This window comes from Ursus maritimus, unplaced genomic scaffold (assembly GCF_017311325.1).
Source record: "Ursus maritimus isolate PB19 unplaced genomic scaffold, ASM1731132v1 scaffold_18, whole genome shotgun sequence".
Classification (NCBI taxonomy): domain Eukaryota; kingdom Metazoa; phylum Chordata; class Mammalia; order Carnivora; family Ursidae; genus Ursus; species Ursus maritimus.
This window is the reverse complement of record NW_024424230.1, coordinates 20,106,080-20,131,604: the sequence shown is the minus strand read 5'-3', so window position 1 is coordinate 20,131,604 and position 25,525 is coordinate 20,106,080. Positions and strand designations below refer to the sequence as shown.

The window sequence follows — 25,525 nt, the reverse complement described above, 5'->3', positions numbered from 1 at the left end:
CCCAGCCGCCCTAGGCGCCGAGCGCCACGCATGCGCACCGCAAGCCAGCGCCATGTTGGATCAGTTTGAAAGCGAGCGCGGGCGTTGCGCTCCGCTGTGACGGCGGAGCAGGCATCGAGCAAGCGAGCCTGAGGCGGGGCGGTGTCTGGGTCGGGGATGCTTTGTCGCGTCTTCCGTCAGGTAACAGGCGTGGACTTTGGTGGAGAGTTGTGGGACGTGTGCGTTTCTATCCCTTTTGGCGACTTGGTCGGTGAGTTCGGCTCGAAAAGCGGGTGTATTTTCAGGAGGCGTCCCATCTTTTGACAGCCCTTGGGAAAGGCTAGAAAAAGAGTGGCGCGGAGGGAAGAGGAAGATGTCTCCTGAGGGAAGGCGCGAGTGGACATTCCCCTAGGAATAGAACACCTTTATCGGGAGGCTCCCGAGTGGGGAAGGCCCCTGAACCAGACCAAGGGGACTTGATGTGGGCCTCTTGAGGTTCGAGGCGTCAATTGAAGAGGGCGGGGCGGAAAGGGGATTGGGTTTAGGGGCTGTCCCCTCGGAAAAACTCGTCCGCCCACGGGGGAGCTCACGCTTGCTGCCTAATAAGTGGTTTCTGGATGGAAGTACTTACGTGAAGCCTGTGTCTGTGACTGCCGGGGGTGCTGGAATCCCGAAGGGTGGGTGTTTCCTAGGTAAGGGCGGAAGGGTTGAACCCCAACGCATCGGGTGGGAAAGAGATGCTCTCGTGCGGGGGCGCCAGCGATTTTCGCTTTCCGGGTTCACGAATTCTTGTTTTTTTTTTGCTGTAGAATAAACAAATGTTAGGTTTCAAAACATAAATCACAGAGCTGTTGTTTCTAGGAAGTTGTTCATTTCCTGTGAGCTGTACCCATTGTTTATTTAACACTGAACATTCTGTTTTTGAATCAAAGGTGGTTGAAATTTTTTGCCATTCGTTTAACATTTTATTCTTCGAAATGATGGATTTCCTTTTGGTGATAGGAACGGAAGTGTTTACGGAAGAAATGGTAAGATACATTGAATTTGCTTCCAAACAATCCTGCGGCGGAAGTGGGGAGAAGTGGGTGGATAAAAGTTGGGGTATGTTGGTAATTGTTTGAAGAAGAATGGTGGGTGCATAGGGTTTTATTAAACTCTTCGTTCTACTTTTGTATACTTTTGGAAGCTTTCCACAATAAAGATTCATTGTGGATTTTTTTTTCTGCCTCCTGTGAATTAAAATAAATGTTATTACCCACTTACTGAGAACTGTAATCCAACAGCCTTATCTTTCAGAGGTTTGTTTTTAAAATAAAATTGGTGACCTGTACTGTGTTGGAATAAGGGAGAAAATGTTTGGCCAAGCAATATTTACTTGAGAAAATTTAAACATCATTAGTGAAAGGGGTAAAGAAAGAGTAAAGCTGATTTAGTCTAGCCATTCTTTAGAGAGATACCAACATCTCAGCATTCAGGGAAATCAAAGAGGCTAAATAACCGTAATCTTATGTTCTGCTGCTGCTTCCACTGATCGCTGTCAGCTCTCTTGCAAAGGTAGATGCATACTTTAGAGCTGAGGCAGGATGATGTTTTACTCTGTCTTTAAATGGAAAATTTTCAGTATTTTAAAGTCAAATTTGACAGATATTAAGATTACATTAAAAGTTACATTAAAAGTTGTTATAACTTAAACATTCCCAAAATTATACCGCAAAGCTAAATGTATTAACTTTATAACATAATAGGGTTTGTTAAGTCCTGGACATTAATTTTTCATTTTTAATACAGAAGATCCATTTCCACTGATTTAATTTTTTAAAAGAATGTCGCATCATATACTGAAGTGTTATTTTTTAGTTTTTCAAATGCAGATCCTATTACTATCTTAAGGTATACAGGAATTCTCTCAATTTTAGTAATGAAAAACAGTAAGATGAATATGTTGTCCATTTCCAAATTATCTAAGTCTCTTTTAAAATAGTGGGTAAATCTGTTTAACGTAAGTGGAAATGGTAACGGTACTGCCATAAATGGTGAGAAAATGATTAGCAATGTTGTTTTAGGAAAAGAGCATTTTGCTAGCTCAATAAACTTGGTAGTTTATTTCTTTATAATAAATATTGTAAATTATTTTGTTCTTGCGTTTTCCTGGGGGAAAGTGTTGGCTAAAGTTACATATTGGCATTTACAACACTGAAAGTGTATATTCATCTCTGTTGTTTCTACTTGTTTCTAATACCTCTTTTGATGCCTTTAAAGATTTATTGAGCACCTACTATCTGTAATGCGTGATAGTAGGCTTATGAATTGAAAAATATTTTGTATAGAGGAATGTTAGGTATTGTGATGTCATAGAATCTTTCCCTTTAAGAAAAGACTGTACCTCAGAAGTTTTTAGGGCTTAAAAATAGTGAGTACTCTTTCCTTGGTACTATTCTTAGATAATCATGTATACAAAATTCTAGGAACATAGTAGGTACTCAATAAATGTTTCTAAATTAATGAAGGAATTCACAATAATTACAATAATAGAAAATCTATAATGTGCAATGCCTTAAAAGGATGATAGAAATGGATTTTATTGTTTAAAGAAGATTATAAAAAGTTTACATATTTAGTAATTTCTCTTTGTATGGCTGTTATTCGTTTTAATGAAAGCTTAACCTATTGTTTTTGTATTACAGTTTTTAAGAGAAATGAATAGAAATAACCCATTTTGAGGAAGCAATGGCAAAATCAGTTACAAAACACAGAGTTTGTTCTCGGCAATCTTCAGTATCTTCTCTGTTAGCAAGCTGCAACCTGAGTGGTAGTAATTCCTCTAACTCTGATGGCTCTTTTCAGTATAAGGATAAACTGTATAGTTCTGCATCTCAGGCTCTACAGGCCTATATTGATGATTTTGATTTAAGCCAAATGTATCCTGGTGCAAGCACTGGAAAGATTAACATTGATAGATGTTCTGCTAATATGCCAGAATTCTCCAACTATATTTATAAACCAAACAATGGTATGCTTTTATTTTTTTATTTTTTATTTTTTTGTCCACTGATTTAAAACATTTGAGAGATGTATTTTAGCCTTGAAAAACTAGACACTTTTTTTTTTTTTATTTCTTTGGGGTAAAAGTGACTTTTATAATATTGAGGTCTGGATATTTTTCTTAAATGATTTTCTAATTCTCTGCTTCTCAGGAATTTTCAGCTAAAATCTTCTTGTGACCATGGAGGGAAGGTGATGAATGTAACTTATAAGAGCAGGTGGTTGATCCTAAACCCTTAAGCCATTTTATTATAGCATAATGGAAACAGCATTGACTTGGTGGTTCTAGGTTTCGTTAACTAGCTTAATGACTTTAAACAAACCTGTCTTTCTGAATTTATACTTGATTAATCCCAATTGAGAGAATAAGGTTCTATTAGTCTTCCTGATCTGTATGCTGTGGGGCAATAATATAAAATGTTAAAGAGTTTTTCCTTGATAAGGCTTCCACAAAGACAAGTTTGGAAAATGCATCTGTTGATAACCCAGGTAACACTTCACTAAGTACTTATGGAATGGCCCTAGTATGGAAAAACTTTACATTCAACTCTTAGAAGTATGTGGGCACTATATTCCAGAAGAGTATTAGAACAGCTGTTCTCTTTGTGTTAATGATATTGCAGGTTTAGTAGGCAGAAAGCAAACTATTTTTCCACCTAATTTAATAGCATAATTTCTTCTGTGTTGCAGCCAGTGTTGAGTGACCAATATTAATGTGAGTGTATTAGTGCATCAGGTATGTCTAGATGAAAAAAGTTGAAGAAACAGATTAAAGAACAAGGGAAAATTTAGGAGTTGGAGAGAAAAGTGTAGAACTTAGTTAAAGTAAATTGGAGAGATGTGAGGAAAAAGCACACTGTATTTCATCAACCTATACCTTTTATACTTTAATCAAAGCTTTAGTGAAGATAAAGAGAAGCAGCAAAAATGGTTCTTAAATTCTTAATTCTATTTACTGTTGAGTATGGTGAAGTATTGTTATATGTAATATAGGAAAATAAACAGAACTGTGCTTTGTTTTTCAGCTTTTGAAAATCTTGATCCCAAAAAAAGCTCTTCCTCCTTATCCTGTAGAAGAAAGACTGTTAATGACATAGACTCCATTAGTCTAACAACTGATGATCTGTTAAAACTTCCAGCAGATGGATCATTTTCTTTAACTTGCATTGGATCAAGTCACCGAATTAGCAAGAAAAACAAGAAATGCATTCGAAGACTGAGTTCATCTGATACTGAAAAGAATAAAAATTTTCAACAACCTTCCACTCCCATGTGCAAAGATAACTTAGTCACTCCTGTTGTATACACAAATATAAATGGAAAGCAACGTGGTAGGCTAAAAAACCCAAAACTTGTGAATAAGACTAATAAGTGCGTTTCTGAACCATCTCTATCATTTTCCAAGAAGTTGTCTTTCAAAGACAGTTCAGAACACAGTCTTGAAAAGAATTACCCAAGATGGCTCACTAGCCAGAAATCTGACCTTAATGTTTCAGGAATAACTAGTCTACCTGATTTCACATACCCAGTCTGGCTCCACCATCAAGACTTGCTACCTGATACAAATAGTCAAAGGATTTCTAAAATATTTAAAGAAGATCAGTGTTCCCCTAGACATAGTTACCAGGCACAAAGAACTTCTCGACTTATGAATAAATTAGATAGTTTTGAATATTGTTTTGAACCCTCAAACATTTCAGACTCCTTGAGTGATGATAAAGGATTAGTTAATGAATATAAATGTGATTCTGAACATAGCCAGTGTCAATGTGAGAATCCAGTTCTCCCAGGACAAACCAAAAAGCCATTCAGTGGTAATTGTTTTGTTTTGTTTTTAAGAACCAAAGGAAGTGCTGTAAATTTGACCTAATGTCTAGGAGCTTTTATGCTATATTCTTGATGTAATGATCAGATGATAGATTTTTGAACACTTATGGTCTTCATTTATGTAGCATTTTGTGCCTAGGAAATGTCTTTTCTACCCTTTTCTTTGAAATGTCATATTAAAAAAGTTTATTGTTACAGTTACGTGTATATTCCAAATTATCTGAATTCTTATTTGTTGCCTTTGAGATTTTGCTGTGCTTTGTTTTTTTCTCTTGAATTAATTTAATCTTTTAAATTAGGTGACAAAATCGAATTGCTTATTCTGAAGGCCAAGAGAAATCTAGAGCATTGTTCTAAAGAGTTACCGAAGTCTACAAAAAAGGATGATAGTCCTTGTTCATTAGATAAACTTGAAGCAGAAAGATCATGGGAAAATATTCCTGTTACTTTGTACGTAAGTTACAATGGAAAAACTTCTTAGTTTTCCAAATGAAAAATGTCATGTGAACAGCTGATTTATTTTTTAAGTAACTCAGTGATAATTAATAATAACATGTTAATTGTATAGAACGTTGCTTTGTGTTTTCTTTAAATTGCATTTTTCAGTTGTTACCACAAGATGGTGTAATGTTTCATAACCTTAAGCACATTATATAACTTTTGTCTTTGCTACATGTCTCTTGTGTTGCACTATAAAATACAGATTTATGTTTAATATGAAGATTCAAGCCAAAAGCAACTATTTTGCAGTTTGAGGATATGAAATTCTTGTTATTTTCTTTTTAAGTTTTTTCTCCTATATTCTCTCTATATATGGAACTATGCAATTATCCATTTCTTTTCATTTATATCTTACTTTTTCTTAGTTATTTTCCTTAAACAGTGGTGCATTTTTTGGTATGGTCTGTGGTATAAATTTTTGTGGTTTCTAAGATTATTTTCATTTGTGTGCTTAATCTTCCTGTGACATAGCTTCTCAATGATTTAAACTGCTTACCTAATTCCTACGAATGTGAGTGTGAAGTAAGAATTGAGCTTAGGTAGGAAAGCTTTTTTCCTTAGTGATATTATTACATCTGAACTCATCAGAAATGCATTCTTGGTAACCCTGTATCCTGCCGTAGGCTCTGATAATTTATATTCTGTTGTCTAAACTTTCATTCTGTTGTGGTCTGTTATAGACCGAGTCGGTTAATTCCTGTATCCATTTTTTATCACTTCTCAGTTGAACATCTTATTTTTTTGAATGTGGACGCTTGAGTATAATTCTGGTTTGGAATCCCAGCTCTCTGACTTCTTTGCTGACACCTTGTATGAGTTATACTTCTGCTTTTTACAAGTTACTACAGCTTTGTATAAATTCTACATTGTACAAGTTACTTCTACCTTGTATAAGACCTTATATAAGTTGTTTTTCTACTTGGTGTTGCTGTGAGAATTCGTTTGATTAGAAAATATATAAAAGGTACTTAGGACAATTTCTGACTTAGGATGAGCTCTCTTGTAATTGTTAATAGTGGTGATGATTATCCAGGATATTTTGTTTTTCTATATTTAGCTTCATTTCTCAATTGTTGGTTCAATAGTATCTTTATTTTTTTAAAACTTGGGTTAATAACTAGCTCACTTAATTCTTAAACTTATTTTCTAATTTATTATTTTCTTGTCAGTTGGTCTTTGTAAAGTACCATAACTTTGCTTTCACTTTGAACCAAAATGGGTGTGTTATGTAATTAGATAATATAATTTACGCTTGTGTGATTATTATTACGATCATTGGTTTGGTCCAGTACCTTGTGTATAGAATTTGACTTCTGGAAGATTGAATTCATATTGTGATGGGTATGTTTGTACATAAAATGAATGATGGATTGTGAGGAGAAGGAATAGACCTGACCTTAGTGTGATGTTGACAACTTACTGTCAATATATCATCAAAACAAAAATTAAGAAGTGCCAAGGGTAGTATACTAGAAGGTAGAACAGAACCACAATCAGATAATTACTTTTTTTGTTTGTTTATTTAACATTTTTATAATGGAAAATTTCAAAGAAATACAAAAGTAGAAGAATAGTATAATGAATCCCTATGTACCCCACACTCATCTTCAGTGATCTGGTAAATGCTTTTTGATGGTAGTGAAAGGATGTGCAAACTCCTTTCATAAAGAATAGGCAAAAAGACTACTTGGGAGCAAGAAAGGCTCATAGTAAGCTACAAATCAAATGAGTCAATAATGAAGTACTGTTAATTATTAAGAAAAAATTAGAATTGTGACGTTTAAATGTTAGAGAAAGATTCTTAGGTATCTAAGCACTTGAGTTGGAAACACATTTTATTTTTTTATTTTTTATTTTTTATTAAAGGTTATTTATTTATTTATTTGTCAGAGAGAGAGAGAGAGGACACACATACACAAGCAGAGGGAGCGGGAAGCAGAGAGAGAAGCAGGCTCCCTGCTGAGCAAGGAGCCCACTCCATCTCAGGACCCTGGGATCATGACCTGAGCCAAAGGCAGACGTTTAACTGCCTGAGCCACCCAGTCTCCCCAGAAACGTATTTTATATTGATATATGAATAAGAGAGAGAATGAGTTTATTTATTCTCTGTGGCTGATAGAATTTGTGTTGGGAAAATTCTGACTTTTGCTGGGGTTGCCCTTTGGTCTACTATCCCTTGAAACATCAAGAAATAAACTAATATTTATTGAGCATCTATTACATGTTCCAGGTACATATAGTTAATTTATGCAATACTTTTGTGAGATAAGTAGGACTACAAGTGTAAAACTAAAGTTTAGATAAATAATTTACATAGAATCACATAGTGAGTGGGATTGGGATTTGAACTCTGGAATTTTAATTTCAAAATTGATCTTTTTCCCACTGTAATCTGTCTTCTTTGTTAATGTTAGTTCTGGAGGGCAAGTCCTATTGCTTTGACATGGAAGAGCATGTTACTGCCATTCCAGTAGAAACTCATATATTTTTTACTATCATTGGGTAACTGTGTTTATTTGGAAAAATGTACTGCTTATTTCAAACAAACAAGATTTTGGAGTATAGCCTATAGTTGAAGGCTTATTTATTTAGTTAAAGACTAGTGTTTTTACCTTCTTCATAGTTTTTCCTTAAAGCTTTAAAGGAGAAATAAGGAGATAGGGAGGGTTAGATTCTGGTGTCAGTTTAGAGAGAAGATGAGGGAATTACCAAGCAAAATCAATATGAATCATATCTGTAATGGTTGTTTCTTGGTGACTATTTCTGTTTAAATGATAACTACTCAGTTATACACTGTCTAATTTTTTAAATTGGGAACTTACTTACTATCTTCTATCCTTAAATCCTATTTAGCAAATCTCCTGTTCCTGTTAACTCTGATGATAGTCCTCAACAAACTTCAAAAGCAAAGTGTGCTAAAGGGTTCCTTGAAGATTTTTTAAATAATGATAATCAGGTGGGTGAAGTTAAATCTTTTTATCTTATTAAAGGAGGATTTATGACTAATATACAGATTTTAATTTCTAAGATGTTAAAAAACGAAATGATTCAAATTCCTTCTTTTTCTTTTTTTTACTTCTTTTTTTTTTTTTTTGAAGATTTATTTATTTGAGAGACAGAGAGAGTACAGGCAGGAGGAGAGGCAGAGGGAGAGGGAGAAGCAGACTCCCTGCTGAGCTGGGAGCCCCATGTGGGGGTTGATCCCAGGACTTGGAGATGATGACCTGAGCTGAAGGCAGACACTTAACCATCTGAGCCACCCAGGCGCCCAAATTGCCTCTTTTTCAACACAAGTGCATAAAACCATCGCTCCTAGAATTATTAATAATTTTGTTTTAGTATTCTAAAGTAGAGGGACCTGGGATTAAACTCTACAGAGAACTTAAATTATCATGGTTTTTTGTTTTGTTTTTTTGGGGCAATATATAAACCGTATCATTATAGAGTAGGTTATATTTTTGATTATTGGGAGTTGTGTTTCTAAGAGAATATGATAAATCTCTATAATTTAAAATAGGAAAATTATCCAATTTTGCAAAATCAACATATGTGCATCTTGCAAGTAACCCTAAAATAAAGTATAAATGTGTATATGTGCACATAAGAAATTATGTATCATTTGACATAGTAGAAATGTAGCCATGGCTGTTAAATATTGAAATCATACCTTTGGGGTCTAAAAATATGAAAGATTTGAGAGGTTAAACACTCAAAAATTAGCTGAAAAATGTAATAAAATGAACTCCTTCTGTGAAATTTACCAGAGGCTGTCAGAATATGTTTGACCTTAGAACTTTGTGTAAGATACTATTGCAGATACTGTATAAGTGAAGCATTATTATCAAATATTTATTTGGCAAATATTTGAGTACTAAGCACTTTTTTTAGAAACTGTATCCCTAGTAGTGAATAAGAAGGAGGAAATCCTTGTGTCTTGGATTTTTTTTTTTTTAAAGATTTTATTTATTTATTGGACAGAGATAGAGACAGCCAGCAAGAGAGGGAACACAAGCAGGGGGAGTGGGAGAGGAAGAAGCAGGCTCATAGTGGAGGAGCCTGATGTGGGGCTCGATCCCATCACGCCGGGATCACGCCCTGAGCCGAAGGCAGACGCTTAACCGCTGTGCCACCCAGGCGCCCCTGGACTTTTTATTCCAATTAGACAAACTAAAGAAAAATATAATGTGTGATTTTATATAAGGGAGCGCTGTAAGTGTTATGAAGAAAAATTATTTGGGATAGAAAAACGGTATAATTTTAGCTAGGGTAGTCAGGAATGATCTCTCTAATGAGGTGATATTTGAGCAAAAATCTAAAATGAGTGAATAAGCCAAATACACATGGGGAAATAATTTTACATGTAGAGGTAATAGTAAGTGCAGAAACCCCAAGGCAGAATTGTATTTGGCATGTTCAAGGAATATTAGAGTCCAGTAAGATAGCAAGATCAGAATGAACAAGGGAAGGGATGGTAAGAGGTAACATGGGAGTGGTAACCATGAACCAGATCATGTAGGGTCTTATAAGTGATGGAGTGAAGATTTTATGGTTTATTTAGATGAGATGAGAAATCACTGGAGGGTTTTGAGTGGAGGAATGAAATGATCAGATCTACATTTTAAAATATAAAATGGCAGCTGTATGGAGCACAGACTTAGAAGGGGCTGGTGAAGGAGCAGGGAACCCAGTTAGGAAACTTTTGTAGTCTTTCTGGATAAGATTGGCTTGGGGTGGGTACATTAGGAGGTAGTCAGAATTGGGTAGACTTGGCATGTATTTTGAAGGTAGACCTAGTAGGATGGAGACAGAATTCGAATAATGAATCCAAGATGTTGGAGTCAAGCAGCTAAAAGATTGGGTGGTGGCATTTACTTAGGTAAAGAGCACTGGTAGAGGAAAAAATTTGCAGAAGTTCTTTTAAGTTTGAGATGGGTGAATGTTAAATACTAACCAGCTGGTCCCTTTTCCCCTGCCAATACACACATAATCTCACTACCAGGTTGTTTTTGTTTTGTTTTTAATAATTTTAGATGTACAGAAAGTTCTTAACACCCTTCTTTCAGCTTCCCTAATGTTATCATCTCACATATCATACTATAATGATCACAAACAAGGAATTAAGATAGGTACAATTCCTTTACCTAAACTACAGACCTTACTCTGATTTCACTAGTTTTCTACCAATGTCCTGTTCCAGGGTCCAACGTTGTAGTTAGTTTCATGTCTCTTTAATCTACTTCAGTCTGCAAAATTCCTCGTCTGTCCTTGTCTGTCATGACCTTGATACTTTTAAAGAGTACTGGTTGGTTGATTAGTTTGTAGATAGTTCCTCAATTTGGGTTTGTCTAAAGTTTTCTCATGATTAGAATGAGGTTATGCTTTTGGCAAGAATGCAGCAGAAATCATACTATGCCCTTCTTAGTGCATCATACCAGAGGGTTCACGATATATTAATAACATTGATTTACTGATATGTGTCTTAGTTGGGCTCCTGTAATAAGTATGTCATAGACCTGGTGGCTTAAGCAACAAACATTTATTTCTCACAGTTCTGGAGGCTGAGAAGTCCAAGATCAAGATGTCTGGTGAGGTCCTGCTTCCTAGTTTGCAGGTGGCCATCTTCTACCTGTGATCTCTCATGGCAGATAACAGGGAGGAAGAAAGCTCTCTTGTGTCTCTTATAAGGGCACTAATCCCATTGATGAGGGCTCTACCCTTGTGACTTAATTACCTCACAAAAGTCCTTTCTCCAGATACCATTACATTGGGATTAGGCTTCAACATAAGAATTTTAGGGGGACACAAACATTCAGTCCATAGCAATATGTTAAGCAATATGTTAATAATATGTGAAATTATAATATGTTAATACTTGTGATGTTAACCTTGAACACTTGGAGTTTACTGGCTCTCTCTTTAGTAAAATTACAGTTTCCCCTTGTAATTAATAAATATGGGGATATACTTTGACACTGTGCAAATAGTCTCAAAATGTCACTCACTAATTTTAGCATCCATTGGTGGATTTTCTTTTAAATTCTTGTAGAATGAAGAACTGTTCCTTCTCCTCCCCATATATTAATTAAATTATTTATAGCGATAGGTACTCATAAATAGATATTTATTCTATGTTTTTAACACAATATTGTTATTTTGTTGCTCAAATTGTTCCAGTTTTGGCCATAATGAGTTCCTTCAGGTTGGCCCCTGTGTCCTTTTGACATGTTCTCATCCTTTTTTTTTTTTTTTTTAAGATTTTATTTATTTATTTGACAGAGATAGAGACAGCCAGCGAGAGAGGGAACACAAGCCGGGGGAGTGGGAGAGGAAGAAGCACGCTCATACACGAAGAGCCTGATGTGGGGCTCGATCCTGTAACTCTGGGATCACGCCCTGAGCCAAATTAACCGCTGTGCCACCCAGGCGCCCCCTCATCCTTTTTTTGAGCACTTCTCTGTGGGTCCATGGTTTTGTTTTGTTTTGTTTTTTTGTTTTGTTTTGTTTTGTTTTGTTTTTTTGGAAAAATGGCATTTAGAAACTAAGATCTGGGCACTAGTCGTGCTTGTTGCTACTAGAATGTTATTCATTCTAGACTTCCTCAGCAGGCAGATCTAGGAAACATGTATGTTTACAAATCCACACATGCACGTCTTTATTTCTTTATCTGTATATTTTATATGTATGTATAAAATCATGAGTTTGTACTGATATCTCTGACTGCAGTTCTATAGGATTTGTTTTGGCCTTTCGTGTTCCTTATTTGTAACTTCTTTCCACTGGTGAGAATCCCATCTATTATCCATAATCCCTTAACTATTCATGTATTCTTAGCATACACATACTTTGACAATTGTTAATCCACATACTTGTAAGAAACAAATTTACTAACTAGATCACATTATTTATGTATAGTTCTTTTTATCTTAGCCTCACAATATCCAGTCAAAGCACTGCTTTCCAAAGTTACCTTGGTTAATTATTTTCTTCCCAACCGCTTTCATTGTGGTCATGTTGTTCAATTGTAATACTGTTAGGTGGTTCACTTTTATTGTACATATTGAGTTTAAAGCACATTCCATTTGGTTTAAATTATTTGTTTATTGAATATGTGAAACATTACTATAGTTCTGAGAAAGCTATACAAAAAGATATACTCCAAGACATTCACTACCAGGTGTTAATGATGAGTCTCAGGACAAATTCTATCAAACATACCAAAATTTATTAAATATTTATTAGCGAATGGCACAAACAGTTCATATAACCTGTTTCGTTGTTGTTTTTTTTTTTTTTTTGAACTCTGATCACTAGTTTGCATGAAAAATTCACTCTAGAGGCAGGCTTTTGTAGCCTTTATGGTTGGCATCAGGCAGCCAGAAATTCTTCTAAGTCAGTGCTGGATGGAGGTAATTTAGAGATAATGCTTCAGGTGCTGTCCACAAGTCAGAATGAGGAGTATAAAGCTAATTGGATCCTTTTTTTTTAAAAAAAAATATTTATTTATTTTTATTTGAGAGAGAGAGGGAGGGATGGAGGGGCAGAGAGAGAGGGAAGGAAGAGAATCCCAAGCAGACTCCCCAACACAGGGCTTGATCCCATGACCCAGAGATCATGACCTGAGCCAAAACCAAGAGTTGGACGCTCAACCAACTGGGCCACCCAGATTCCCCAAGGCTAATTGGATCCTTAAGCCCTGTTTATTTTTCTTTATTTTTAAAATTTTGGTGAAATATGTATAACATAATATTGAAGATGTATGTAATATGGAAGATGTAAAAATAATAGTTTGGTAAGAAGACTTTTAAAAAGAAGTTTAAAAATATCCCTTCTAGAGTCTCTTAAAAGAATCCTGACCACATTATATAGTATTGTTGCCCTCCTTGGACACAGGTAAGATCAGTGATAATTGAGGTAAGAGTGTTCTTTAGGTAGCAAGGAATGTGTGGCCAATGAATAGGTGAAAAGCTAGCATTCTCTGTGAGAAAAAATACTTAAAAGTGTTTGGAGAATTCTATATTTGAAATTCTAGTCCTTGTTCCGCTGATAAACAGCTTCATTTACATACCCAAAAAGAGCATGTTGGCCTACCTGATCTCTGAAGATCTTTCAGTTCTAAAAATCTATGATTTTAAATGTATAAATGAATGCATTGCAAATGTGAAGGTGTACTGTTCATTTGAAAAGAGCAGAGACTAGAAAGAATATTGCCAAACTTTAAAAATGGTTGTCTGTAAGTAACTTCATCTAGGGACTGGGGAAGGGGAGGTGTTGAGTTATGATTTTGATTTTTTCAAAACATATTATTGTCTTGTTTGAATTTTTGCACTAATTTTATATTGGGGGAAAATAATGCAAAATATAACTTTTTCCTTCCTGAATTGCTTGGTTAATCATTCATCTCTTTTAATCTCAGAGCTGTACCCTTTCTGGAGGGAAACATCATGGTCCTGTTGAAGCCCTGAAACAAATGTTATTTAATCTTCAAGCAGTACAAGAAAGTTTTAATCAGAATAAAACAGAAGAACTGAAAGAGGACATTAAGCAAGTAAGCAGACTTAATCTATCAATTGAGATCTGCGAATGTGAATTGAGATCTGTGAAGATTTGATTTCTTCCTCGATCTTTTTTAGCTTAACCACTATAATTTTATGTTAATAAGCATGCCACATAGCACATGCTGTAAAGTTGTGCTATTTTTTTTCAGAGATTAACTTACTCAAATTTAATACTATTAAATTTCTGTAGTTGTGTGTACCCCTGAATGGATTGTTCTTTTTAGTTCATGGTTGGCTGTAAATACAACATCTTATTTAGATTTAACAACATTACAATTGTAGTATGGAAGGATTTTAAGACTTGTTTTTTAACGCCCTACAAAATTATCTGTATAATCCAACTTTTTGTATTTATATTTGGGGAGGCTTGGAAACCCTTTTCAACCTTAGACTTCTCCACATAACCTTTGTCTTCTGGAATTTTGTTTTGTTACCATGAGTTTGGCTCTTCTTACAGTTGATGTAAAATTTTATTTTAAAACCATTGTGTTTTTGTGTTATTTCCTAGGAACTTGGAAATCTCTTTGTGCTTTGGGCTGCTGTTCTGTAGGGATTGACTTTTCTTCACAGTAGTATAATGTTTACAGAGATTTATATTCTCCCAAATCTGATTGTGAATTCTAATTCTGCCACTTAACTAGCAAGTGCAATATTTGTACAAATCACTTAACCTCTTTAGTTTCAGCTTCCTGTTCTGTAAAATGAGGTTGAGAAGATAAATTGAGACAAACTATGTGAAGTACTTATTATATAGTACTTGGCACCTGATAAAAAATAGCTGGTAAATACTTAATAAATATTTTTGTTGTCATTGTTTTGTTATTCTTATTCGGTAGAACTTTATGAAATTCAGTTTTAATTACAAATGAATGGATCAGCTCTTGGGAACTGTCACACCCTGAATTGTATTACTTAATTTTTGTCTGTACATTTTAATGATTATTACATTAACATATAGAGTATATTCCATTCTTTTTTAAACATCATTGAGACATAACCTTGTTCTTATGGTTATAATTTCAAGTCAAGGTTTTATTTTCATTGGACATACATTTAGAAGCATACTTGAAAGATGAATCTAAATAGTAGTTATATTTTTAGAATAAAGAGAAAATATTTATTTTTAAAAAAGATTTTATTTATTTATTTGACAGAGAGAGCACAAGCAGGGAGGGGGGCAGTGGGAGAGGGAGAAGCAGGCTCCCCACTGACAGGGAGCCAGACATGGGGCTTGATCCCAGGACCCTCGGATCATGACCTGAGCCGAAGGTGGATACTTAACCGACTGAGCCACCCAGGCACCCCTAGAATAAAGAGAAAGTATGTAATGTTTCACTGAAAATTATTTGCTAGAATTATTTCCTTGGAAATGCAGACAATGTTTTTTGTTCGTATTATTCACGTATTATATAGTATTTATGTTTATAGTTACATAATATTTTCAATATCTTGTTATATTTGGTGTTTTAATAGGTTTCAGAAGACAGTTTCTCTAAATTACAGTTGAAGGAGAGTATGGTTCCTATTACTAGGTCACTTCAAAAGTAAGTATTCTCTACTAATTTCTGAATATATTATGGATACAAATCCGTTTTAGCCATTCCTTGGAAATCAGAAGATTGTAGGAGGAATTAAGTAGTTCTAAGAATAGATATACTTGGTATATTTAAGCTTTATGGAACATTGTTTAATGCTGAAGTTTTCTCTTAAACTTGTACTATTTTCTATTAAAATGTTCTTAGGACCTAATGAGATAACCTTAGACACCTAAGTATAATGGATTTGAGTGCCTTAAAGAGATTCTCTTTTCATTTCCAACTAATAGCAACAATTTGAGATAGTATTGGTATGGATATCATGAAAGAACAACTTGTTCATGAAATGTGTTTTTATGATTCCTTCTAGAATATAATAATCATAAATGTATCATTATTTGACATATCTCCACAGAAACCTAAAGTGGACGTAATGTCCTAGATATAAAAGTAGCTCTAAATGACATAAAAATGTTAATCTACTTTTTCCTTAGTTACATTATTTTAAGTAAAATGTGGAGATGAATACAAATGTTTCCCATGGTCATGCTGTTGGCAAAGGGAATGGTCTTTATTTATGGGTTTGATTGTGTGAATATGAAGTACCCTCAGAAGATGGAATACTGAACTTTAGGACGTGCTAAGATTGAAATTTTTTACTTTAGTAATATCATCTCACTTGGCTATAAGTGGGGCTAAACAAATATTGTCTACCTTTTGTCCTTTCAGAATTTGCTGAGGATTTGGTTTTCTAAGGAAGTGGTGGAAAAGTGAAACACTAGACATGTAAACTTAGGACTCTAATGCCATGATATGTATGTGTATGTGTGTGTATACACACACACATATTTTTTTGTTTCCATAGTTTAAAAATACATATATATATGGTTTTTTACCCATTATTTCTGGGTAGAAATAATGCCTCTTTCTTTATAGCTTGCCATAGAACTTGGGTATAGTGTTCCTATCTAGTAGGAGTCAGTGAATAACACTTAGCAAGTGTCAGTGTTCTTAGTGCTTTTGAATGTAATTCGTGTGATCTTTACAACCCTATGAGGTTAAGTACTATCATTATTTTCACAATTCAGATCAGGTAATAAAGGTCAAGTAATAAAGTAACTTGTCCAAGGTCACATAGCTAGTAAGAGGTAGCATGGGATTCAAACCAGATAGTCTGATTCTATAGCACGTGTTCCTAACACTCCCCTTATTAATGATAGTGGTACATTATCCATTTATGCTAGTGCAGGGCCTCAATTGATTATCTAGGATAAAGCCCTCATTCTGCTTTAAAATTTATATTTAGTAGATGACCTCAAGCTCTCTGTGTCTCTTAAAAACATTAATTTTTTTATTTAAACAGTTTTTTAAAAAAGATTTTATTTATTTATTTGAGAAAGAGAGCAGGAAAAAACACGAGCGAGCACAAGCAGGGGGGGAGGGTCAGAGGGAGAGGGAGAAGCAGACGCCCTGCTGAACAGGAAGCCCAACTTGGGCCTCGATCCCAGGACCCTGGGATCATGATCTAAGCCAAAGGCAGACGTTTAACCGACTGAGTCACCCAGGCGCCCTTCTCAAAAATATTTATATTGAGCTTGTGTCACAGACTTATATGTGTTTTCTGAGTTAAAGTACATAGCCTGGAAGATGTTTTTCTTGGTGAAGATGAACAGTGGGCCATAAGTAATTAAATGACCACAAAAATTGATATTAATTGTAGGTACTTTTACTATTAGCTAAAAGAATTTTAATACTAGTAACTTTTTTCTAGCTTAGACAATCAATAATCTTGCCTACATATAGAATGCCATTTTCAGAGAGTAAGATTCATGTTTTGTTAAATAGCTTTTAGCCGTTGATTCTGGTAGATTAACTGGGGCAGTCTTAATTTGGCTTTTACTTAACATTTCAAAGGTATTATCAGTAAGGCATTTGTACTGTTATGAAGCAAGTTTAAACTTTTAGAAGTATGTTAGTACATGTTTTCGTTATTTTTAATCTGTAGATTATTTTAAGGACAATTTGAAATTCAAATTGTTCAGGTTAGGTTTATAGTCATCTTTTCATAATTCAAAATGAACAGACTCAGCTTCGACAAAAGTTGCAGATTGTACCTTTGGTGCTTTAATGACCTTTCCTAGGATGAAAAGTCCTATTATGTCTCTCCCCACCCCTCAAATAACAGTTTTTGCTTTTAACAGTTTGATTGCTAACCAGTTTTAAAATATTTTTCATTAGCCTTAGGAAATGTCAAGCTCTTAGTATGGGTTCTGTTTACTCTGTTGGACACTCAGTTTTATTATGTTCTTCCATTAGAAATAATTGCTCTCTAGGAAGACCCATTGGACCTGAAGTATAAATGATTGAGTAGCTTAAAATGTTATTTTTTTCAGAGGGATTTTACTTTTAGGAGGAATCTAAATTGTAATTGTTTTGTATCCCTGCAATTCTTAGCTTTGTCTTACGCATGTACATATTAAGAACTCAATAAAAACCTATTTTTAGGCTTGTCATAAGAGAAATTTGTCATCTTAGCAAATGAAAAAATTGTAGTTTTTGAGCAGGGGCCTTTTCTAGAATCTTACATGTGATGTAAGCCACCAGCTCCTCTGCCCAGGTTGGCTGTGAAGAATGAGCAATAGTATATTGCACATATGCTATAAAGGTGAGCAGTAGGAGATGATTGCAAAATCATCAGTCATCCAAAAATTATTTTATTGGCTCTGGAATATGTTGTTTTATATATAATTTGGAAATGAATGTGTAAGATTTTATAGTTCTCAGTACTAAAGGCCATGCCGTGAACACTTAATGATAGCTAGAAATCCTTTTTCTCAGTTCTCTTTTCTTGCTCAATTTTCTGGTCTTCATTCTATACTAGAAATAGAATTATCTCTCAGATTTGCAAAACATGATCCTAGAGCAAAGATTTTCTTTTATTCTAATGTACTCTACTAAGACCTACGGAGTGGTTGGCAGTTTGTTCAGTTGTTGCTGGACACTAGGCTGAATATAGGCCAGCAAACAGTATTTACGAGCAACCAGTATAGCAGTACTAATAGGAAACCAGATACAAGATATCAGTAAGTTAAAGTATAATTAAATTGCCTTTATATACAGTCCGTTAATGAGTTTCTTTGGGTTGATTTCTATTCAATGCTCATTGATAGATACTTTCTCACAATAAGACATGAGTTTTTTTTTATTTTAATTTTTAAGGTGAGTGACTATTCAGTGTTGTATGTAACGTAACTCTTAAATTGATATATTCCCTATTAGCTTGCTTTTTCACTTTTTTAGAGAAGAAACTCAAGAATAATTTCCTTCTATAATTTTATTCAGTGCTTGTCCCTACACATAATAGCAAATCACTTTTGATAGCCTCTTCTCTAAGTAGATTGTCTTATTCTTAGCAGGGCAGATACAGGTTGAATGAAAGGAACTGCTAGCTGATTGTGTAGCTGATTTCACATTTCTGCATAGCTTTTTTTTTCATTCCCGTCATACTACACCCCTCCCTTTCCTTCCCATCGTTCTCCTTTCTCCCTAACATTGTTTTTTAAAGACATAAAATATGACTAGAAAGGAAGCCAGTTATATTGAGTTATAATTATGAAAATACTAGAATGAATTTCTAATTAGTAATATGTGCTTTTTTGTTAATGCATTTAAATAAGACATTTAAAATACAGGTAAGTTAAAATTCATTTTGTAAAAACATATTAGTATGAAGGCGTTTTACATAACTTGAGTAAAAGTGTTAAACCATGCTGTGGTCTTTTATTTACCTTTCACATGTTGATCAGCAAACAGAGAAAGGGAATATTGAAAGCATCAATGCCTGGGGCACCAGTGAGACTTCACTGTTCGGTGGATGAACAACAAGGCTCAGAGTTGTCTAACAGTTGGCCAGTTATGTCATAACTTTTGGACTGTAGGCGGAAAGATTTAGAATATATATGTTTTAGCAATGGGGTTAATAATTAATGTAATTTTGTAACTATTATATATAAATTGTAATTTTTAAGTAGTGGTAAATATAAAAGCTATTTTGAGATACCTGCAATGACTACAATGTGATAGAAAATATCTCTGATTTCTGTGGCATATGAGGTCACAGATTTTGGTCTGTTGCTTAAATTCATAATGGAAGGAAATGCTAATTTACAGAGAGCATTTAGTGAAAAAATAAAGATGAGGATTTTTTCCCCCATCCAGTTTCATACACTCTCTAAATCCAGGGGATCTGTGGCCCTCAGAGTTGTAAACAGTGAGAGAAGACTCTAGCTGCTTACCCCTTCCTTCCTCCCTTCTTCCCCTTTCCTCCGTCCCTCTCCTCCTTCCTCCCTCCCCCCTTCCTCCGCCCCAACCCCCTCCTTCCTTCCCCTCCTCCCCCCTGCCCTTCCTTTTTTTAAGATTTTATTTATTTATTTTTAAAGATTTTATTTATTTATCTGACAGAGAGAGAGCCAGCAAGAGAGGGAACATAAGCAGGGGGAGTGGGAGAGGAAGAAGCAGGCTCCCAGTGGAGCGGGGAGCCCGATGTGGGGCTTGATCTCAGGACCCTGGGATCACGCCCTGAGCCAAAGGCAGATGCTTAACAACTGAGCCACCCAGGCGCCCCTTAAGATTTTATTTTTAAGCAATCTCTACACCCAGAGTGGGGCTTGAACTCACAACCCCAAGATCAAGAGTCTCAGGCTCCACTGACTGAGCCAGCCAAGTGCCCCTCTTTCTTTTGAATCGTAGGTTGCTAAATAATAAGCCTGAAAAGAAAAAGGTAGATCTAAGTCTGAAGTATATTCACAGATTATCTTCTATCTCATAAATGTGTGTCTCTAGGAAGAAAATAATTTTTTTAGGTAAAGAGATATTACTATGGGATGTAGAAATGATAGCGTCTAATTAATTTTACCTCTGATTGCATAATAACTTTAGGTGATTTATTGTCAGTTAATAAAGATGAGAATCTCAAAAATTAACTGAAGTTGCCAAAAGGATGGCAAAATCCAGATTCTTATTACGTTTGAGTAAAAGTGTCCAAGAAGTAGAGTATAGGGAAATAGATATAATGCAGTAATTAACAGTGCTAGTTTCTTCCATTTCCATATCCTGGATCAAGTGGAAGATGTATTTTATTTAATATACATTTACCAAGCCTGTGTTAGAGACCGTAAAAATAGGGTTTTATAGTCACCACCTTTCAACTCAACTTAGAAATTACTAACAGATTACAGCACATCATAATTGTTACATTTGTTTTTGTTGGTCTCTTATTTATCAGAGATCTGAAAAATGGTTGATTAACTGACAATTTCTGGGTGGTCTTTAAGGATCTGAATGAATAATAGAGAAAAGGAAAAAGGAAGAATATTTTTAGAGGAAGACTGGGAAGTTAAGGGCCTCTGTTTTCTTGGTTTGTTTGAGGGATGATTTAAGTTTTCTTCACTGAGACCTGACCTATAATCTTAGCTTTATTTTAGAGCAAAAAAAAACGAGGTTTGTTGGTGTAATACCACATAATTGTCATTTATTTCCCCTTAGCTTAATAAAAATGAGTTTTCCTCAACTGTAACAGATCCTTCAGTGCAATTTTTAAAGTTTTAGTTATCCTGAATATACATCTTAATGAATGTACTTTCTTTCTTAAATGATATAAACAGTATTCCGAAAGGAAAGGTATAATTTCACAGAACTATTGTGAAAATGACATGAACAAAATGTTTGTTAAGTGTGATACAAATAAAACCTATTATTATTAAACTTGGCAAACTTGAAAAAAAAAACCTTGAATGTCAAAAATATATTTTTTAAAGTAAATGTTTGTAAAATTTAAATGAATGATTTTAGCCCTCAGTTATTCAGATCTCAAGGTTTTATAAAGAAAAATTCTTAATGTTTGATACTTATTCTATAAATTCATTTCTCATACTAATTTTGAAGTTAATAAACAATGTAATCACCATTTTTTTCTGCATTGTCTGTTCAGTCCTTAATATTGGTTTATAATGTGTTTTATACTTTTTAATGAAGGGCTTTGCACCATTTATCTCGCCTGAGAGACCTGGTTGATGATACCAGTGGGAAACAGTCACCGAAAATGTGAAGAGGAAAATAAAACAGTCCAACCAATAAATAGTCATCACAGAACAAAGATGTATTTTTTTTCCTATTGCTTAAACTGACAAAGAAATTATAAGCCATACATTATTCTGTGATTCGTTCAAGTTTTATATATTTTTTTAAAAAACAAACTTGAAAATGTGCATAGGTTTTGTGACCTATCCTCATTTTATGCCAAAATACCAGAATGTGAACTGGAAGGACCCACATTGTGTCCTACAATCTGACTTTGGTCTTCAGGCCAGCAAATGTCCAATATTCAAAGATGGATGATGTCTGTTATTGAAGCTTATTACATGGACTTAATCTTCTTGAGCGTCCTCATCATTTTATCATCTGGTTCTGGATTATTAAGAAACTCTTCCTGGTTTCTATCCAAAATCTCTTTAGACTTTTTGATACAAGTATCATCTACTTTTAAATAGGCTAAAGGAATATCAAAATGGTTATGGTATATCTTATCCATATATAAGTATGTTACTTTTAATTTTTTAAATATTTAAGATATGTTGTATTTGCAAATAGCATTAATTTAATAATGGGATGATACAGTGCTAAAAGGAATGTTTTATGTTGTGAAATCCGAGAGAAAAACTCATTTAATTAATGCTTTGATTTTGAATCTGTGTAAGATAATCTTGATATCTCTTGACAGTTTACAAAACATTTTTTGGGAGTATATTTGAGAATTTAATATTTTGATATTATTTCCCAGATTTTAGTTTTGAGGTTAACTCAAACCAGAAAAAATTATGAGATCAGTGACCAATTGCTTTATGCAATTTGTTAAGTAAACTTAAAATGAATGTGGAAAATCCAGAAGCAACTGTGTATTATAAAGCTATTTTGTAAGAGCTGAACTTTCTTTAAAGCAATCTGTAAAGTTTGTCTCTAGCTGGAACTCGGCAGAGCTCTGTGATTTTGCATTTTCTACCAAGTAAACTTCTAATAAGCAAGAAAGCATCTTTACCAACAAAACTAGGAATTAAATCATAAAGCATATTTTAAAAGCCTGATGAAATGAAAGAATATGAGTGTATGTATACAAACAGTACAAATTGCAGCATCTTCATTAGGTAGCTTTACTGTCAAAAAAAATTTCTAAGTACATTGTGTCGAAGAATTTTTTCCCCTCAAGTTTAAAGCACTACATAAGACCTTTGTTGTAGATCTTACATGTCAAAAACTATAGTGTGAACCCTGTCATTTTTTTCTTGGCCAGTGAGTCAGAGTTACCACCATACAGTTGTTTTTGCCCAGTTTGAGAGTGACTTGCCATTAAGTGTGTTTTGTTTACTCTGTGGAGGTATTTCTACTACGGACATTCTATTTTCTGATTATTGTCTTCTTCAAAACATATAGTTTGCATATAGTCAAACAAGGCATTACTTTGATGATGAAAGTTATGGCTGGCTGTTAAAAATGCAGATTTTAAGTGGGTGTACATGAGGTGGATCTGGGTTGATCATGTTCCAGGCTTAGCCAAATCCACCGTTAAATTCTATAGAAAGCAGAGAAGATGAATACATCAGATAATAAACTTCTAATTGCATATACATTGATCAGACTTAGTATTTAGTATGCCTAAAAAGCATTTCTAAAAGGGATTGTACTATAATGGCTGAACAGCACTGATTTGGTTAGTGCTGTCATTTGCAAGAAAATATCTCCAATGCTAAGTAAGATAAGCCTTCTAAATTTTTATATTATAACTAATATTTTAAGAAACTTGATTATACTTACTAAAGAAGTATTTTTCCTCTTGTGTCAAATATGGAAGCTTAATCATTTACCTAAAAAGGGAATTAGCTTTATTAAAATAATTCCAACTTTAAAAAAAAGTATAGGAGAGTCAACTATAAATGTTCATGGAATTCTCTAAAGAATTGATATAATTACATGTTAAATATTTCAGGATTTTTTATTGTGAGTTTTCCAGGGGGAAAAGGGTGACAACAGTATTGAGATTGCTGAGTTGGAAATTAAAAGAAGACAATGGGAACAATTATAGGTTTTAAAAATTGCAGTGAGAATATACATGTTTATCAACCCCTTTCTTTAGGTATATTTAAAAGTATAGGTAGAAAAGGAATTTTGAAAAGGCATTTCAGATTTTTAGTTGAGTATGAAAAAAATTTAACAAACCTACACTTCCAAATTTTTTTTTGAGATCAAAGGATAAAGGTGTGATGAGTATATGAAGACTCAAAACTGTATGTTCTTCATTATCAGTAGGAATTTTACTTTCAGTATTTCTGTGTTAGCACATTTCAGCTTCATAGAGATTTCTGACCAAATCGAGGAACACTGTCTTGGGTTTGTTTGGGTTATATGTCTTTCTAGTTTTGTTATTTCTTGAAGTTTATAAATGTGGATTTTTTTTTTTTTTGGTGTTAACATTTAATGTTTAGGATAACATCTTATTAAATTACATAGAGTTCTACCAAAATATTTTTTAAAGATAAATCATGACAAGATCCCCCGCCCCCTCTATGTTTTGAATACATAGAATCACTCATGGATTTGAATTTTTGTTTCATCTTTCCTTTTCCAATGTTAACTGTGCTTCAAAACCTGTTTGGTGGAAGTGCTACGGAGACTTGAACTTGCCAAAAGGCAAGTATCGTGAAAAGAAGCAAAAGGCTAATAAAGTTGATAATTTCTGAGCAACTGAAGTTTCTTCAAATGTGAAAGATTGTATCATTCTATTCCATGTATTGATTGGATGTTTTATACATGGTTATGTGTCCTGTTGTGTTGTAGTGCCTATCACATAATGGTTGGGACAACCTAGGCCTAAACCCGAACGTATATTCGGGTTATAACAATTCAGGTTATATTGTTACATTTTTTCCCCACAACATTTGAAATGATTCCTTTCCTATTTCTCTGTTTTCTTTCTTCTTTATTTTCAGCTGTGACTAAGATCATTTTCCTTTTTTGAACAAAAATATCTGCTTTTTACCCTCCCAGTTCTGCATTGTCCTTACTCTAGACCAGACTTATATAACAGCTTTTCTCACAATATAGCAACTTTTCTAACAATGTAACAAATATAACAACTTTTACCTTACCTTAACTAAGAGGAGCCTGGCCTTCTAATACCTATTTCAACCTTAAAAATTCCTTCCCCTGACTTTCAGCCCTTGCATTGAAGACAGGCTGACTGGTCTTTGTAAGACCCTGTTGTAACACCACCATTATAGCATTACTAATTTATTTCAGAAATTTACTGTGTTTAAATTGCTTTACTCATTCTCCCAGACTTTCTATGTATATTCTCACCTTTGTGCATATTATTTCCTATACTTGAAACAGTTTTCTTTCATACTGGTTATGTAAAGCTTACTCTACCATTTTTTTAAAGTTCTGACCGAATGTTGTACTTTCTTTTCCACATATTCTAACATTTTTCCAGACTTGATTGGTTGGCTTTCCTTTTTCCCTACCCATCACTCATTTAGCTATTATATTTCTTGTTCTTATATTGAATAGTGTCTCTTTACCACATTGTATCTCCAGGGGAGAAAATGTTTCAAAAGTTACAGGATTGATTTTTATCTCCTTTATGATAGCATCTCTTACATTACATTGTATAACACCTCTTACATTACATTGTATAACCAGGAACAACATGTAAACTTAAAATGACTGATGATTGTAAGCCTAGTTCTCTCTAAGATTGTAGGCTCAAGAAAGGAGAAACCATATTTTTATTTATGTGATGTTCTGCAAATCCTTAAAATGAAGTAAATTAAACCTATTTGTTTTTTGACATTGCTGCCACTATTTATCAGATAGGATCAACATGTGTACGTATTTTGGATGACACCTATAAACCTTCTAACCTTTTGAGCCCTTGAAGCTAAGATTTTTTAGTTTTCATATATTTTGCATTTCATCAGATATACAAATTATTTTACAGATTTAGGACTACGTCTAGGAAAACTTTCAGTGACTGGC

The 25,525-nt window shown here is 34.2% G+C and overlaps 1 protein-coding gene across 6 annotated transcripts; it reads left to right on the top strand.

Annotated features, from left to right (window-relative positions):
* The first annotated feature begins 47 nt into the window (after positions 1 to 47).
* On the top strand, positions 48 to 24,228 carry CUNH18orf54 (chromosome unknown C18orf54 homolog). 6 transcript variants are annotated; one of them, XM_008692268.2, is made up of 9 exons: positions 48 to 180; positions 912 to 1,007; positions 2,664 to 2,989; positions 4,047 to 4,835; positions 5,148 to 5,298; positions 8,203 to 8,305; positions 13,763 to 13,894; positions 15,378 to 15,448; positions 21,473 to 24,228. In XM_008692268.2, the coding sequence occupies exons 3-9, from the start codon at positions 2,707 to 2,709 to the stop codon at positions 21,543 to 21,545; spliced, it is 1,602 nt and encodes a 533-aa protein (XP_008690490.1). In that variant the 5' UTR covers positions 48 to 180; positions 912 to 1,007; positions 2,664 to 2,706; the 3' UTR covers positions 21,546 to 24,228. The 6 variants fall into 6 exon arrangements, 5 of the variants coding, with proteins under 5 accessions (XP_008690490.1, XP_008690513.1, XP_008690485.1 ...); XR_569016.2 differs by lacking the exon at positions 21,473 to 24,228 and adding an exon at positions 14,584 to 14,685 and having other exon boundaries at positions 117 to 250; positions 15,378 to 15,425; XM_008692291.2 differs by having other exon boundaries at positions 117 to 250; positions 4,047 to 4,352.
* The last annotated feature ends 1,297 nt before the right edge of the window (positions 24,229 to 25,525 follow it).